Source organism: Miscanthus floridulus, chromosome 7 (assembly GCF_019320115.1).
Source record: "Miscanthus floridulus cultivar M001 chromosome 7, ASM1932011v1, whole genome shotgun sequence".
Taxonomy (NCBI): domain Eukaryota; kingdom Viridiplantae; phylum Streptophyta; class Magnoliopsida; order Poales; family Poaceae; genus Miscanthus; species Miscanthus floridulus.
In genome coordinates this window covers 108,981,523-108,998,485 of record NC_089586.1, presented here as the reverse complement: position 1 = coordinate 108,998,485, position 16,963 = coordinate 108,981,523, and the positions used below count along the sequence as shown (strand labels likewise).

Sequence of the window (16,963 nt, the reverse complement as noted above, 5' to 3'; positions counted from 1 at the left end):
CTCTCATCAGACATTGGCCCTCTTCGCAATTTCTCAAGGTACTTCTGCATTTTCCTAATACGGTTTGTAGGACCCTTGAGCACCTCCTGATCCCAAACATGAAGTTCATCATGCACTTGTCCTATTTTTGCATGAGCGTCGGCCCTTCTCCTCTGGCCGCCGCACGCGCCCACATATCTTTCACCATCTCCTCTACTATTTCCTCCTTTAGCCATCTTGCTTCGAATCTTTTAACACCTCTCCGCTCAAAATTGTCAAGAGGCAATTTAAATGGATTTTGAGAGCCGATAGGATAAGACATCTGATTTTGATGTTTATAAGAAAAAAATATAATACAAAAATGGATATAAAAGGACTTTTTTCCTGGACATAGGTCCTGTTTGGATGAGCTAGGGTTAGTTGTTAGTTGGACGAAAAATAGATTAAATTAGCCAAGGTTGGCTAAAAAATAGTGAAAGACTTTTCTAAAAAATTGCCCTACCTATTAGCTCTCCTATTTAGATGCAGGTACCATAGATAGAGTATAAACAGTCGGCCACAAATAAGTGCCCCGCACTTTCTCGGGAGCCCACAGCCCACTGCGTGTAGATGCCACCGTAACAAAAGGAAAAAGTCCATTTTGCCTATCACAAAAATTAGTTTTTCCTCACGGAACTCTAAAAATAGAAACAACTTCTCCCTCGTCTTCCAAAACCGGCCACTTGACCCCATGGTTGTTTCACTCGGTGGTTTTCCCTTTTTTTTCTTTTATGTTTATTTCGACTGAATATTAAAAAATCATAGTAAATCATAGAAAAAATCATAAAATGAAAAATTCAATTGTGTTGGACTCCGCATGATTAGATCTACACAGTGAACATATGATATGGTATGCTTTAGTATAAAGTTTTTGTTGTAACTTTAGATCTATGTTTTTTTATAATTAATTCATAGATGCAGTTTCTCTGGTCCAACTGTGGTGAAATTTTTATGATGGGCTAATCATTGCATGTTTGAGTTGTAACAAAATTTTCATGGTTATTAGATCATGTATCATTAGAGTTCTTGGACATAGATCATGTTTGGATGAGCTATGGCTAGTTGCTAGTAGGACGAAAAAACAGATTAAATTAGCCAAGATTGGCTAAAAAATACTCCAAATAAATATGTCCAAGAACTCTAATGATACATGATCTATAAGCCGGCCCTTAGTATTTATTTGCCATTAGTAATTGAAGACTTGTCTAAAAATTGCCCTACATATTCCGCGCACTGCCTTCCGGCCCGTTTGGCCCAGCACTCGACAGTCGTCCGTCGCCTGAAGTCGTCATCGACGTTAACGTTTGGCCCAACGCGGCTGAACCACTAAGGGCGTCCGCAACGGTTGTCCTGCCTGGAGGAGCAGCTGGCCAATCACGAAGAAAGAGAAACCGAAAATCCATAGCGCTAGCGAGGTAGCAAGAGCTAAGCTCCCGTACAGTTCCAAAAAAAAATCAAGCATCTGACAAAGTTAGCACTATCTGACTTTCGGAGACTTATAAGCTGTATTTTTTTAATCTAACGAATAGTATTTTTCTTTCACATACAAATATATTTTAACCATAGCTTATCAGCGAGAAACCATCCTAATTGAAAAAGCGTTAGGTTTTTTAATCGATTTAGCTCCACCTCAGCTAGCGTTTTGGAAAGCCTGTTGAGGACGCCCTGACATCAAGACACCAACGACACTCCACTCAAAAAAAAAAACAACTACAGTGGGAAACCACAGTCACAGTGGGGCCACCAGGGACCGCGCACTACCTAACCTTCCTGCGACGCGGAACCGCAATGAAACCGCTTGAGACACGCCCGCTCACCGCCGGCGGGCCCGCGATGCCGGAGTTCCGCGACTGGGGCGGTCTGCCCGAGCTGCCCCTCTCGGAGGTGCTGCGCCGCCTCCTCCCCTGCCTCCGCTCGATCTACGCCTTCGCGGCCACCTGCCAGCCCTGGCGCCGCCTGCTCCGCGCCTCCGCCGCCGATCTCCTCAGCCCCGGCCTGCCCCCGCTCCTCCTCGATCCCAGATCCCGCAGCGTCGTCCCCTTCTCCCAGGCCGTCCTCGTGCAGCCGCTCGCGTACCGCGCCGACCTCACCGCCGCGGAGGGCGCGAACCTTCTGTCTGCCTCTCGCGGCCACCACCTCCTCCGCCGGCGAGGTGCATCCGATTGGGAAACTCGCATCATCATCATCGACGCTCTCACCAGCGCCGAACGCCGCGAGGTCACGCTCCCGTCCCCTCTCTTCGCGTACCATTACGCCGCCCTCACGGCGTCCCACCTCCTCGTCTTCCACTCCAAGCACGCCTTCTTCTCCCTCCCCTTCCCCGACCCAAACCCCAACCCCAACCCCAGCGCCTCCGGTCCCATGTGGACCAAGCACAGCCTCCCCCGTTCCGCCTCCTACGTCACGGGCGTCCTCGAATTCCGCGGCCGCGTCCTCGGTTTGACCGATCGCGCGCAGCTGCTGGAGTTCCGCCTCTGCGGCAGCCCCCAGAGCCAGACCGTCCAAATGCTGCCCGCCGCCGGCCTCCCGGACGCCACCGCCTTCAACCAGTGGTGCTTTGGGCCCCGTCTGGCCGCCGCCGGGGACCGGCTGCTGCTGGTGCTCTTCATGCTGGAGCCGAAAACAGGCTCCATCGTGCAGACGAGGAGGGTGAACAAGGTGTCCGTGTACGGGCTTGACATGGCGCGGATGAGGTGGGAGGAAGTGGAGAGCATCGGGGCGTACAGCTTGTTCGTGGACTGCACTGGGAAGACCGCTGCTGCGTGCCGAGATGTGGGGAGCTGTGGCGTGGAGGAGAACCGAGTTTATGTTGCGTTTCCTGGGCGCCGCTGGCGATCATTCCCTCCAGGGTGGGAGGTGCCTCCCGGGGACGCTGTGTTTGGCGTCAGAGCAATGGGCAGAGCGATGGGTACATGGCCATCGCAGATATTGGTTTACCCACAGCTCTTCTTTTGATTTATCTGTGTGGCCTGAACAGTACTAGTACATGCATGCTTATATCAAATGTAGAACAACTGATCTGTATTCAGCTGCTGTATTAATAATTGTTGAAGATGTTTGCTTTTACAGTTTTCGTGTGTGATACTGAAACGATGAGTAATTTTGAGTTGTTGTTTTTTTGGCTACCGTCCAACGCTTCTAATGGTTTTCCATTAGTTATGTTTCTTAACATATTATGTTCTGTACCATTTCTATCTTGGAGAATAACTCAATAAGCTTTAACCATGATCTTTCATGACTAAGTACTACTGATCCACTGTGACTTCATTGTCGCAATTCTGGATCCACATAATTGGATGGGATGGCCAGAACATCAATATGCTCCTTGTTGCACCACTTATTATGAATTTACTCCCTCTATCTATGAATAAATAGATTCATAGAGTTGTCTTAAGTTAAACTTTTTAAACTTTGACCGAATTTCTTGAAAAAACGTTAAGACTTATGATATCAAATTAGTATCATTGGATTTATCATAGAATATATTTTCATAAGATGCTCATTTTATAATATAAATGCTGTTACTTTTTTCTATAAAATTAGCGGATTCTAGAAACTGATTTATTTGGGAACGGACGGAGTACTCTCTAGTTGTCATAGAAAGAGAAATTTAACCAACAATTTATTAAATCTATAGTGTATGAATTTATTATGACTGTTCTTGCACGAATGTTGGCTCCTGGCCAGAGAAATAACCAAGAGCAAGAGATTTGTACCAAATGCAATTTTCCAAAAAAAAAAAACATAAATAGCACACTACTGGAGAAAGGATTTTCAGAGGCGGACAGTAGACACATCAATAGTAGAATGACCGTCTTTGTTAATGGTCTTAATCCAACTTTATACGAGAAAGTTATGAATTATTTTTTAATACAACTATTTCTAGAGTTAGACCTCTTAAGATATCTGTCTTTGTTGATCTATTTCTAGAGATGAACTCTTAAAATACTTGTCTTTGAAAATAGTCAACAGAGGTAGGGTTTTACCTAAAGGCCACCCGATAATTTACAAAAACGGTCTCTAGATATGGCCATCAAGAGAGGTTGTCCCTCCAAATCATTCAGCCTGTTCGCTGGTTGGTTTTTTAGCTGATAAACCCGGCTGGTGCTGGTTTGTTGTGAGAGAAAAATATTATACCATGATTGATAAGCCCTGACTAAAACCAACAAACGAACATGCTGATTATTCTACAAGTAGTGCCACCTCGTCGCGTTTTGAGCTGAGCCTCTGTCCCCTTGGCCTTTTGGTACCAATTGGGGGTGGCACGCCGGAGTACTTGCCCATGGCAAGGTCGGCACACTCGGTAGGGCATTGACAATGGTTCCTCCCGTGCCGCCTGCATGCAGTGCTCTAGCTAGACAATGCCGTGGTCGTGTCTCAAAGCTCGCGCCTCTCCTCCCGTTTCGTGCCGTGGCACGGTGGCAGCACCGAGGCACCGTAACGCATGCAGGGTTTTCAATTTTGGTATTGCAAAAATTTCGGCCACCACCGAAATTACCGAATTTCGAGAGATTCGATCGAAATTTCGGCGAAATTTTTTTAAAGACTAGCACATGAAGTATGTTTTTTCTAAAAAAACATTTAAATCTAAACAAATATTAGTATGATTACTACACATCTATTGAATACAAAAATATGCAATATAAACAATAAAAAATTGAGTCTAAAGTTATATAACACATGTATTAGTGTATTATAAAATTTCGGATTTTTCTTTCGGCCACTACCGAAATTACCGAATTTCACGAAATTTCGCCGAAATTTTGAACTCTGAACGCACCAGTGCTGCCTCCGCCACTCACCAGTCACCTCCCTACTTGGAATTCTGAGAAAGACGCCTGAACGTGCAACAACACGGTTCCGAGTGGAACGGTTCTTTCAACTTCCAAGCTCGTGACCTGCGAGTGTTTGTCCGGGACATTTGGGGCCAAATCTTTGATAAAGTTCAAATTTCGGCATAACTAAAGATGCAATTTCGTTTTCTTTCATGTTATTCCGCATTGAATGAAGAGAGTTTATTTCTTACTACCAGATAGTGCCATGTCAGCGTTTTTGGGACAAGGCAAAGAGAAGAAAGTGCATATGTTCACTCTCCAATACAGCCTGTTCGTTTGGCTGGGTTTTATTGTTACTGGATCATGAAGAAGTACTGCTGGCTGGTTTGGTGTGAGAGAAAAATACTGTTCCGGCTGAAAATTTACGATCGTTTACGAGGAAATAATCCCAGCTGAACAGGCTGTATGCATTGGAGCTATTTCAACTACTAACTAAATATTGTACTTTCTTGCTTATATGTGACACTCTTAAACCACATCTGCGATCTGCTTTGAATGGCCTAACACTTAGTTTCAACCTCTCCTCTCGGCTAGCAAAATGGTTCCAAAATCACCCCGTGCTGGTTTATTTCATCTGCGTTTTCAATAATAATTGTCAACCAAGCCACAGCAGCAACACCAGATGTGAATAGCCCACAGCAGCAACACCAGATGTGAATAGTTGTGTTGATTCCTTGCACAAGTATTACTGGATTTGTTTATTCGTACTACATCTAACTGGTGCGACGATCCTACTGGTGTACCATAAGATCCTACTGTACCACCACCAAATAAAGAATACAGTTTCAATCAACCTGCATAACATGGTACTGTGGTACCAGAAGAGCTCCACGTCCCCACTTTACATCAACCCGCCCAATCGACAACCTACAAGGCTACAATCCTACATGGTTGTAACACCACGAGATGAGATACTCCCAAACAGCCCACTCGTCCAGCAACACTTTCAAATTCCTTGAATCACCAGAAAAGACTTATGCAACACACTGGAAGATGCAACTGTACAGATTACAGACGAAACTACATGTTTATCCGGACATTGATGTTTATATTACAGAGGCACATAAGTTATTGGACAGGTGCAACAAGGAACAGGAGGGGAAGCTACAAACAGGTTTGCAGTTTTGCGCAGCCAGAAAAGATTAGCACATCTAGAAATGCAGCTGCTTGCAATGCGACGCCACAGCCTCCGAGGGGCAGTAGGGGCACTTGAAGGGCCTCGAGCTGCTTTTCGACAGCTTCATGATGGACTGCTTGGAGACAACATGTCCACAAGGCATCCGCATTGGGGGGTTCTCGTCACTGGACTGCTCCCTCAGCACCGGGCACACAAAGACAGAGTGATACTGGAATTCTGGCCCGATGTCTATGGGGATAGGGAGCTGCTTCATAACTTGCCATTCCTGCTTCTTCGCAGCCATGACTTGTGTCAGCTTCAGCAGAGTCGGTAGTCCTTGAAAACCAGCTGATACTGCAACACTCAGTGGGCTCTCCCTAGACTGGCCCAGAAGGCTACAGAATTGATGGGTGAGTTCCTCAGCTAGCTTCTCCCAATGCGCGGATGACATTAACTCAGAGTATGGGGATTGATCCAGCCGGCCAACCCATAGAAGGCAAGCCATTAGCTTCTGGAATTCTTCCTTGTACACGGCTGCAAAGGGGACCAAGTGAGCCCTAGCATATAAAAGAGCCTCATCTTTGGCCTCACCCCTACTTCCTTTGGACAGTATTTCAACAAACTGAAGCTGATAAAGCTTGAACTCCAGCATAGACCCATTCTGCAACAGCTGGTCATGGTTTTTGGCAGCCCAACTGAGGGCAGGCTCGAGGTTTCTCGCTTTCATGGCTTCAAGGATAGCATACATCTCCTGAAATGGTAGCTTCAAGGAATCTCCACCTAATTCCCCACACTCATGGACGGACATATCACCAAGATCAAAGAGGCCTTGGCGGTAGAAATGATTCGCTATGATATTATTTACTGTATGAACCTCAAAATCCACATTTCTGTATGCCTTAGATATATCTGGATTGAAAGACTTCTCAAGGACCTTGAGATATTTGCTCAGGGCACCATTGAGCTCCTTTTGGCTGCCTTCAAGTTGGTTTAAAGGTGCCATTTCATTCAGCTTAGCTTTCAGTTCTGCGAGGATAGATGGGTGGTCAACATTTCCAGTAGAATCTGTATTCATCATCTGCAGCTTCACAATAGCCTGCTCAACTTCATTCACTATTTGATCAACAGCTTCCAGAGCTTTAGCAGAAGATAATGAACGTTTCTCAGCAACTCGATCAAATCCCTCTCTGAGGCTGTCGATCTCCATTAGCAGCTATCTGGATATGACCAAAAACATCATGTAACCAATTATTTCATTGAGAAAATCACTATCAAGAACATTAGAAAGATGCATCACATAAAATCAAACTGCTAATAGATCACTATACATTTGAAATAAAAAACCATAGCATAGGTTCAACATGGAGACCAGCCCAATGCATGACTGACCTCAAGTCTATCTATACATATGTCAGCAGATAGGATAGCATACAAGTATACGGTCTGCATTTTAAACAGCAGATAAGTTTGCAAATCACATCAACGCAGGAACTAATATGTTTTCATGAAGAATATTTAAGAGCTACTAGAAAGGTAACAAAGCAATGAATGGCCAATGGTCTTAAGGTTGGCAAGGCAAGAAAAAAAAGGACGTACCCAGTGCAGAGAGCTCCCGCTCTGTGCGGGGTCTGGGGAAGGGTGTCAGTGGCAAGCCTTACCCTCGCCTGTGCAATGCAAGGAGACCACGACTCGAACCCGGGACCTTCCGGTCACAGGCGGTAAGACTCCACCGGTTGCACCAGGCCCGCCCTTCAAGGTTGGCAAGTCAAGAAATGGTAACAAATGCCTACGTGACACCATACACATCATAAGAAACAGCAAAACAGAAGCACGGAGAAGAGAAAAGGAGAAGAAAAATGAAAAGGAGAAAAGTGAAATGGCTTGCTTGGGACTGAAGGGCTTTGTTGCTGTAGTAGTAAAAAGAGGAGGAAGGAGAAGAGATGGGTCTGGCCCAGACAATACTTTTAGCAATAATTTTGTGCGTGCATGAATGTGTCCAGGTTCAGCAAGTGTCTAGGTTATTTGCTGTTACTGCTACCTAGATTTCAGCTTATAGATAATAATGGGCAGATCATAAAGGCATTGAATACAAAAATTAGGAGATTATTATACCATACTTGAATGTAACATTCAGCTCTGTATAAATAGAGGAGAAAACAGAAAAGCTGCAGGCATTCCACCAGCAACAATCCAATGTCCTTTTGTGTCTTGTGTGAGTGTCCTGGGCATAATCTTAGAGGGCTGTAGCTGTCAAATACACCCCTTAAACTACAGTAGATATGATGTAGGCCCCGACCTTCATGCCGCGCTTTTACCTCAATGCGATACAGCACCACCACTCCCCTCCTCACCCCGGCAGTCAGACCATCACTCATTTTCCTGCTGCTGCCCCCACCCCCCACCCCACCCCACCGCCACCGACAGGATGACTACCCCTTCTTTGATTCCCTCTCACTTCTTTCTTCTACACCCTTCACTGCTTTGGCAAACTATCAGGGACACACCCAGGCTTGTAGGAAAGCCTTATCGCCTAGGGAACAACACCGCCTTATCGCCTAGGGAACAACACCCACGAGGGGATAAACCTTGCAGTGGTTAGATGAAACTATGCACTGTGTTCTGGTAAGTAACTCAGATTCACACCAACTCCCATGTCCCTCTAGAATTTCCTTCACCCTTTTAGCACCAGTATACTCGGAAGTATGCACTGGCCTCTTCTCATCATTCAGGCATTCAAGTATGGCAGGAACAATCTATTACCACCTAAAAATCTGAGGAGGTTTCGTCCACAGCAACTTCGTATGCGCGCCTGCTATCTCGGCCCCGACCCGTGAACATCCAAGGAGTTAGTTTTTTCTTTTGGAAAGTAATAGAACGTGGCGACCTCGATGTCAAATCAAATCGGAGATCAAACTGGAGCCGGACACCTCTACGAGACCGACCTTTTTAGATTAACCTGAACCTACTTACTCCATGAAAAAGATCGTGCATGCTTGCCCTATTCACGGAGCATGTTTGCCCTGTTCACAGAGCATGTTTGCCGTCGACGATCAGTTTCCTTATCTCGCGCCAGAGTAAATCAAGGCGCCAATTCCTTGCTGGAACTCGTCGGGATCTTGCAGCGTAGCTGCATCTGCATAGGGCGTCGGCATGGCGTGTCCAGTTCTTCTGATCACAATGACAACCCAGTGTGAAGGTGCAGCGCCGTCGTCTTCCCCTGTGGATCAGTGGATGAAGCGGCTACAGGAAGCCCATCGGTTGGTGGACGAGGTCACAAAATTCATGTCCCGGTGCAACGCACGGGCATAAATCTAGTGATAAAAAACAATTCATCGTCATCTTCTTCTTCCACCTGTATTAATTTCCTAATTTTCTCCTTTAGAGCCCATTGTCTAAAAGATGCAAATAGAAACAAGCTGAGATAATGGCCTACTTACGTATTTATAAATTTAAAAATTAAGCTAGCTGACATAACTAGCTACAACCTGCAACACAAACTGGACTGCAGAGGGGTCAAGTTAGACTCCATCTGCAACCAGCAAGAACTAAACTTACCTAGCGCAAGAAGAGACAAGTTAGTTGTTGTTTCGGAAACTATTGTTTCAAGTTGCTTCTGTTTCTGAAAATTGCTGTGTCATGGTCGGGCGCACATATGTGAGACGGCGTCGTGCCCGTGACGTGCGCCGCGCCCTGGAACGAGCAACAGCCACGCGGGAGGAGGAGGCGCAAGGCTCAGGCTCCGTTAGTGGCTAGGAAAGAAAGTAGGAGAGCTTTCTGTTATTAGTTCCTTAAATTATGGAGTTTGTTACTTCCTTTAGTTGGGGCCCTTGGCCATATAAGTTGTAATCGCACTTTGGAGAAAGAAAGGAAGAATCAGTTGCCTATCTTCTCTCTTCCTCTCAATCTCTCAAGCCGCCGGCCAGGGGGTATAACCCAGCCAGCGAGGACACGGCGTGGGGGTATAACCCTGCCGGCTACCACGGACCGGAGCTACGAGTTGCGTAGTCGAGGTCCGGCGACCTTGAGCGCGGAGGCCCTTGACAACTTGGTATCGGTATCCAGGTCTCGTCGTTCCTCTCCCACGCGATCCGATCAACCCACCACACCAGCCGCCGCCCAAAACCCTAACCCACCTCCTCCTCCACCCACCACATCCACCATGGCCGAGCCCACCATGGCCGAGCTCATGGACATGATCAAGGCGATGAACTCCGAGATGAAGACACTGAAGGATGAGATGGCGGCCCTGAAGGACAAGCCGTCGCCCTCGGGTGGCGGAGGGGACGACCACCGCACCTACGCGCCGCGTGACGAGGAGTTCCACCCACGTCCCAAGAAGTGGGATTTCCCCCGCTACGATGGAACCACCGATCCGCTTCTCTTCCTCAACAAGTGTGACGCCTACTTCCGCCAACATCGCACGATGGCTGAGGAGCGCGTCTTGATCGCGTCCTATCACCTGGACGAAGCTGCGCAACAATGGTTCATGCAGCTCCAAGATGAGGAAGCCACACCGTCGTGGGGGCACTTCAAAGATCGGCTGAACCTCCGCTTCGGGCCACCCCTCCGATCCGCACCGATGTTTGAGCTCTCGGAGTGCCGCCGCACGGGCACTGTGGAGGAGTACTCCACGCGCTTCCAAGCCCTCCTCTCCCGTGCCGGGCGTCTGGAAGAAACCCAGCGGGTTCAGCTCTACACAGGTGGACTGCTGCCGCCGCTGAGCCACGCCGTTCGTCTGCATCACCCAGAGACCCTCACCGCCGCGATGAGCCTCGCCCGACAGGTCGAGTTGATGGAGTTAGATCGGCTCCAGCGCCCCTGGCTGCACCAGCGCCCCGCCCAGCGGCCCAGGCGCCCCTGGCTCTGCCCGCCCCGCAGCAGCAAATCGCGGCGCTTCCGGCCCCGCAGCCACTCGCGGTGCTGCCGGCTCCTCAGCCCAGGGCGAACGCCGGCCCGGCCAAGCGCCTGACCACGGAGGAGCAAGCGGAACGGCGCCGGCTCGGCCTCTGCTACAACTGTAATGAGCCTTACTCCAGGGGCCACAACCGCGTCTGTCGTCGCATCTTCTACATCGACGGCGTGGACCTGGCCGAGGAAGGCGGGGAAGAGGAGGCCCCGGTGTTTTCCTTGCACGCGGTGGCAGGCGTTCCCGGCAACAAAACGATCCAGCTTCGGGTCCAGGTGGGCGCGGCTGACTTCATCGCGCTCATCGACACCGGCTCCACGCACAGTTTCATCGGGGAGGACGCCGCCCGCCGCGCCGGGCTTCCCATCGAGCCGCGCCCACGGCTGACGGCGACCGTGGCGAACGGAGGGCGCGTCTCCTGTCCGGGCGTGCTTCGCCAAGCGCCGGTGATCATCGACGGCCTTGCTTTCCAGGTTGATCTGTTCCTCATGCCCCTTGCAGGATATGATGTGGTGTTGGGCACCAATTGGATGGCGCCACTGGGGGACATCGTGTGGAACATCAACGCCAGCACCATGGCGTTCCAACACGACGGCCGCTCCGTCTGCTGGCACAGCGTCGGCCCCAAAGCCCCTGCTCGTCTCCACGCTGCTGAGGCCACCGAACCCCTCCTCGACGCGCTCCTGGACGGCTTCCACGACGTCTTCGCCACGCCAAGTGGCCTACCCCCGGAGCGGGGCCGTACACACCGCATCGTCCTCAAGCCCGACGCGACACCGGTGGCCGTCCGCCCGTACCGCTACCCGGCCGCCCACAAGGATGAGTTGGAGAAGCAATGCGCTGACATGATCAGCCAAGGCATCGTCAGGCGCAGCGACTCCGCGTTCTCATCGCCGGTCCTCCTCGTCAAGAAGCCGGACGGCTCGTGGCGTTTCTGCGTCGACTACCGCGAGCTGAACGCCATCACAGTGAAGGACGCGTACCCGATCCCTGTCGTCGACGAACTGCTGGACGAGCTCCATGGTGCCCGGTTCTTCACCAAGCTCGACTTACGATCCGGGTACCATCAGGTGCGCATGCGGCCGGAGGACGTCCACAAGACGGCGTTCCGCACCCACGACGGCCTCTACGAGTTTCTGGTGATGCCGTTTGGGCTGTGCAACGCCCCGGCAACATTTCAGGCTCTCATGAACGACGTACTCCGCCCCTTCCTCCGTCGCTTTGTACTCGTTTTCTTTGACGACATTCTAATCTACAGCAAGTCATGGGCGGACCATCTTCGACACCTCCGCGCGGTCCTCACCGAGCTCCGCCGCCACGCCCTCTTCGTCAAGCGCTCGAAGTGTGCGTTCGGGGTTCCCTCGGTCGCCTACCTCGGCCACACTATCTCAGCGGCGGGCGTGGCCATGGACTCGGCCAAGGTCCAAGCCATCCACGAATGGCCGGTGCCTCGCTCGGCGCGGGCGGTACGCGGCTTCCTCGGCTTGGCGGGCTACTACCGCAAGTTCATCCACCACTACGGCACCATGGCGGCACCCCTCACCAGCTTGCTCAAGGAGGGCTTCTCGTGGAGCTCCGAGGCCGCGAAGGCGTTCGAAAACCTCAAGATGGCCATGACCACAGCCCCGGTCCTGGCCATGCCCGACTTCACCAAGCCGTTTGTGGTCGAGTGTGACGCGTCGTCCCACGGCTTCGGGGCGGTCCTCATCCAGGACGGGCACCCACTCGCCTTCTTCAGCAGGCCAGTGGCACCACGACACCGAGCGCTGGCGGCGTATGAGCGTGAGCTCATCGGCTTGGTCCAGGCGGTGCGGCACTGGCGCCCATACCTCTGGGGTCGCCGTTTCAGCGTCAAGACGGACCATTACTCCCTCAAGTACCTGCTGGATCAGCGCCTTGCCACCATCCCGCAACACCATTGGGTCGGCAAGCTCCTTGGGTTCGACTTCTCTGTCGAATATAAGCCGGGCACGGCGAACACGGTGGCGGACGCGCTGTCCCGCCGCGACACGGAGGACGGGGCGCTGCTCGCCCTATCAGCCCCCCGCTTCGACTTCCTCGACCGCCTGCGGCACGCGCAGCGCGACGACCCCGCCCTCGTCGCTCTCCGCGATGGGATCACGTCCGGGAACCGCCAGGCGCCCTGGACGCTCGTGGACGGCATGGTCCACTTCGACGGCAGGCTCTACATTCCGCCCAACTCCCCGCTGCTCCAAGAGATCATGGGGGCGATACATGAGGATGGACATGAGGGCGTTCAACGCACCCTGCATCGTCTACGGCGTGACTTCCACTTCCCTAATATGAAGCAGCTCGTCCAAGACATGGTCCGCGAATGCACGGTGTGTCAGCAGTATAAGTCCGAGCACCTCCAGCCGGCCGGTCTACTTCTTCCGCTACCGGTGCCATAGGGTGTCTGGACTGACATCGCCCTTGATTTTGTGGAGGCTCTTCCTCGCGTCCGTGGCAAGTCAGTGATCCTCACCGTGGTGGACAGATTCAGCAAGTACTGTCATTTCATCCCGTTGGCGCACCCATACTCTGCTGAATCAGTCGCCCAGGCCTTCTTCACCGACATCGTTCGTCTGCATGGCGTTCCCCAGTCCATTGTCTCGGATCGGGACGCGGTTTTCACGTCCTCCTTTTGGCGGGAGCTCATGCGCTTGATGGGCACCAAGCTCCACATGACGACGGCCTTTCACCCTCAGTCCGATGGGCAGTCCGAGTCGGCCAACCGCGTCATTGTCATGTACTTGAGGTGTTTGACAGGGGACCGACCTCGCCAGTGGGTCAGGTGGCTTCCGTGGGCGGAGTATCTCTTCAACACGGCGTTTCAGTCTTCCTTGCGCGACACCCCTTTCCGTGTGGTGTACGGGCGCGACCCGCCCTCGATCAGGTCCTATGAGCCGGGCGACACCAGGGTGCACGCGGTCGCTAAAACAATGGCGGAACGCGAAGAGTTCCTGGCTGATGTCCGCTATCGCCTGGAGCAGGCGCAGTCCGTGCAGAAGCTGCAATATGATCGCCACCACCGTCAAGTGAGCTACCAGGTGGGAGACTGGGCGCTTCTGCGTCTTCGCCAACGAGCAGCGTCCTCGCTGCCGCAAGCTACAGGGGGCAAGCTAAAGCCTCGCTTCGTCGGGCCGTACCGCGTCGTCGAGCTCATCAATGAGGTGGCTGTGCGTCTTGCTCTACCGGCAGGTGCCCGCATCCACGATGTCTTCCATGTGGGCCTCCTCAAGAAGTTCCATGGCAACCCGCCCGCTGCTGTGCCACCGCTACCGCCCCTTCGTCATGGCGCCGTCGACCCAGAGCCGGAACGCGCGGTGCGCTACCGTCTCGCCCAGGGCGTTCCACAGGTGCTCATCAAGTGGAAGGACTGCTCCGCCGCATCGTCGACATGGGAGGACACCGACACGTTCCGCACCAGGTTTCCCTCCTTCCAGCTCGAGGACGAGCTGACTCTCGACGGAGAGGGAGATGTCATGGTCGGGCGCACATATGTGAGACGGCGTCGTGCCCGTGACGTGCGCCGCGCCCTGGAACGAGCAACAGCCACGCGGGAGGAGGAGGCGCAAGGCTCAGGCTCCGTTAGTGGCTAGGAAAGAAAGTAGGAGAGCTTTCTGTTATTAGTTCCTTAAATTATGGAGTTTGTTACTTCCTTTAGTTGGGGCCCTTGGCCATATAAGTTGTAATCGCACTTTGGAGAAAGAAAGGAAGAATCAGTTGCCTATCTTCTCTCTTCCTCTCAATCTCTCAAGCCGCCAGCCAGGGGGTATAACCCAGCCAGCGAGGACACGGCGTGGGGGTATAACCCTGCCGGCTACCACGGACCGGAGCTACGAGTTGCGTAGTCGAGGTCCGGCGACCTTGAGCGCGGAGGCCCTTGACATGCTGTTTCAGAAACACCAAACAGACAAGAATGCAGTCTTAATTTTTGCAGAAATCAACAAACAAAGAAATCAGCACAGAGAAATCAGTGACCAAGCCCTTTAAATAACAACTCAAGTTATATAATAGCACATAAATGATCAGGTTGGCTAGTTAGTTTACACATGGTACTTTTATTTCTCCAACAGCAACCAAAATAACATGTCTAGGAAATATATACACTGAGTGAAGTACTGCTGTTTCAGAAACACCAAACAGACAAGAGAACGACTTGCTAAAGAAAATATTAATTGGCATGCATAGTCTTAATTTTTGCAGAAATCAGCAGCCACTACTAGTAATGAACACAGAGCACATCAATCAGAACTGAATTACACTACTAGTATTCTAGTAATGAACACAGAGCACATCAATCTGACCTTGGTCCTCTCCTTGGTGCACAACGAATATCACTTGGTGACCCTCACCTTGCTTTGGTTGATCAGGAGCACGAAATTAATCTGTAAAAGTGCACAGGAAAGCGTCACATTCAGCTAGCTTGTACACAAACAAGATCCACTGCTTTTAATCATGATCAATATGTGGCAACATAACAAATATGTGGCAAAAGTTCTTAATCAGTCAATTAACGTAATTTCTGGGACCCACCATCTCCTGCTGCCAAAGCTTGCAAATTTCTCCAGGAAAAGTTTACTAACGTCTGACTAAGGTGTTTTTGTTTTTTTTTTAAAAGAACCGTAGTGACCAAGCCTTTTTTGTGCTCTCCTACAGTCCTACATGTATTGGACATATGTTGTGAATCAAACTGGAAGGACCTTATCCAGCAATCACGCAATGCAGTAGCAAATCAGCACTTGGAGCGACTCAATAAAACCTACTGAATCAGACTGGGGTTCCTAATGATAGTGCAAAAAGGAATACTTTGTTCAAGATAGACGCTTGCTTGTAGACTGTTTAATAAATACTAGCCTGCAATAATTGATCGATAGCTAGGCACACATAAATTAGTTAGTTTGTTCAAGATAGTTAGGCAGAGGGAGGTGGCAGGTACGTAACGATAGAAAATGGTATTGCTGGAAATAATAAATACACACTATTCAGAGGGGACAGTAACGCAAGCAATTTGCTCTTTCCAATGAAGAAAGCTTCAATCTTGCGAGTTCTATCTTGACAATTCGGCTAGCAAAGTTGCTCAAGTGAATGCAAAATCTCTAAGCTCTATATATCATGGAAGAAGCACGAGTAATTGCAGGAACCACCACCATTCATCCAGGCATATATATATATAGCAGATCTATCTAACAACAAAAATAAATGAGGACGCGTCCAGCCTGTGACTAACATACCACACACGCGGGCCAACTGGCCGGGATGAGAGCGGCGGCGGTGGCGGCACGGCGAGGGTCGCAACTGATGGCTTGGAGACGTAGGGAGCAGCGACCGGTGGCGTTCAAACCCTAGCCCCCATGGCAGTGCTCTGCGAGGAAGACGAATTAGAGATCTGGAGACGGAGCGAGCGGAGATGGGAGGCGCACGAGTAGGAGAGGGGTGCCGCTCAAACCCTAGCCACCATGGCTTACCGTGCGAGGAGAGAGGGCGAGCAGGCGACGCCGCACGCGAGGGAGAGGAGCCACCATCGCAAACCCTTTCGACCCCGTGCACGCCAATTCGTTCGATCTAATTTTCTCTCCTTTTTTTTAATTTTATTTCCAAATATCTCTACCCACTCCTCAGGGCACGGGAAAAGACTGAACTACCCTTTCCTCCTGTGAGGGAACTGGACACACGCCCAACACTCCGTTCGCGCGGGGCCCTGCACTCGGTTCGCGCGCATCCTCGCCGGCACCTCCCTGGCCGGCGGCGGGGAGGTCGCCCAATCGTCGGTGGAGGGTGGCCGGCGCGGGGACTGCTGAGCAGCCGCTCTCCCCAAACCCTAGCTGCGGGCCGGCGGGGAGAGTGGCGGGGTCGCGTGAGTAGAGCAGACGGGTGGCCGGCGGCGGGCAGGGGCGGGCGCCGGAGTAGCCAGCGACGGCGACGTCGAGCGCTAGCGGCCGCGAAGCGCTGCTCGCGACTCGAGCGAACGCAAGAGTCCCGAGGCATTTTAGTTTTTTTTTTTTCTGTGGCCTGAGTACAGAGGATAATACGTTGGAAATAAATTTCGAAAGAATTGGCGTATATAGGATTAAATTTCAAAAG

The 16,963-nt window shown here is 51.0% G+C and overlaps 2 protein-coding genes across 4 annotated transcripts; one reads left to right on the top strand and one right to left on the bottom strand.

The window, feature by feature from the left end:
* The first annotated feature begins 1,754 nt into the window (after positions 1–1,754).
* LOC136464208 (uncharacterized) lies at positions 1,755–3,086 on the top strand. Its single transcript, XM_066463168.1, has one exon. It carries the CDS (start codon positions 1,807–1,809, stop codon positions 2,971–2,973), a length of 1,167 nt encoding a protein of 388 aa, XP_066319265.1. The 5' UTR covers positions 1,755–1,806; the 3' UTR covers positions 2,974–3,086.
* Positions 3,087–5,859: 2,773 nt separating this feature from the next.
* Positions 5,860–16,761, bottom strand: LOC136467523 (protein RMD5 homolog). 3 transcript variants are annotated; one of them, XM_066466249.1, is made up of 5 exons: positions 16,348–16,761; positions 16,114–16,244; positions 15,187–15,267; positions 7,567–7,756; positions 5,860–7,187 (listed from the first exon to the last, which is right to left on the bottom strand). In XM_066466249.1, exon 5 carries the CDS (start codon positions 7,175–7,177, stop codon positions 6,005–6,007), a length of 1,173 nt encoding a protein of 390 aa, XP_066322346.1. In that variant the 5' UTR covers positions 7,178–7,187; positions 7,567–7,756; positions 15,187–15,267; positions 16,114–16,244; positions 16,348–16,761; the 3' UTR covers positions 5,860–6,004. The 3 variants fall into 3 exon arrangements, with proteins under 3 accessions (XP_066322346.1, XP_066322347.1, XP_066322345.1); XM_066466250.1 differs by having other exon boundaries at positions 7,567–7,719; XM_066466248.1 differs by lacking the exon at positions 7,567–7,756 and having other exon boundaries at positions 16,348–16,758.
* Between the last annotated feature and the right edge of the window lie 202 nt (positions 16,762–16,963).

What these genes read in the sequence shown, in the direction of transcription:
- LOC136464208 (XM_066463168.1), top strand. Translation starts at nt 1,807, where the DNA reads ATGAAACCGCTTGAGACACGCCCGCTCACCGCCGGCGGGCCCGCGATG.
- LOC136467523 (XM_066466249.1), bottom strand. Translation starts at nt 7,177, where the DNA reads ATGGAGATCGACAGCCTCAGAGAGGGATTTGATCGAGTTGCTGAGAAA.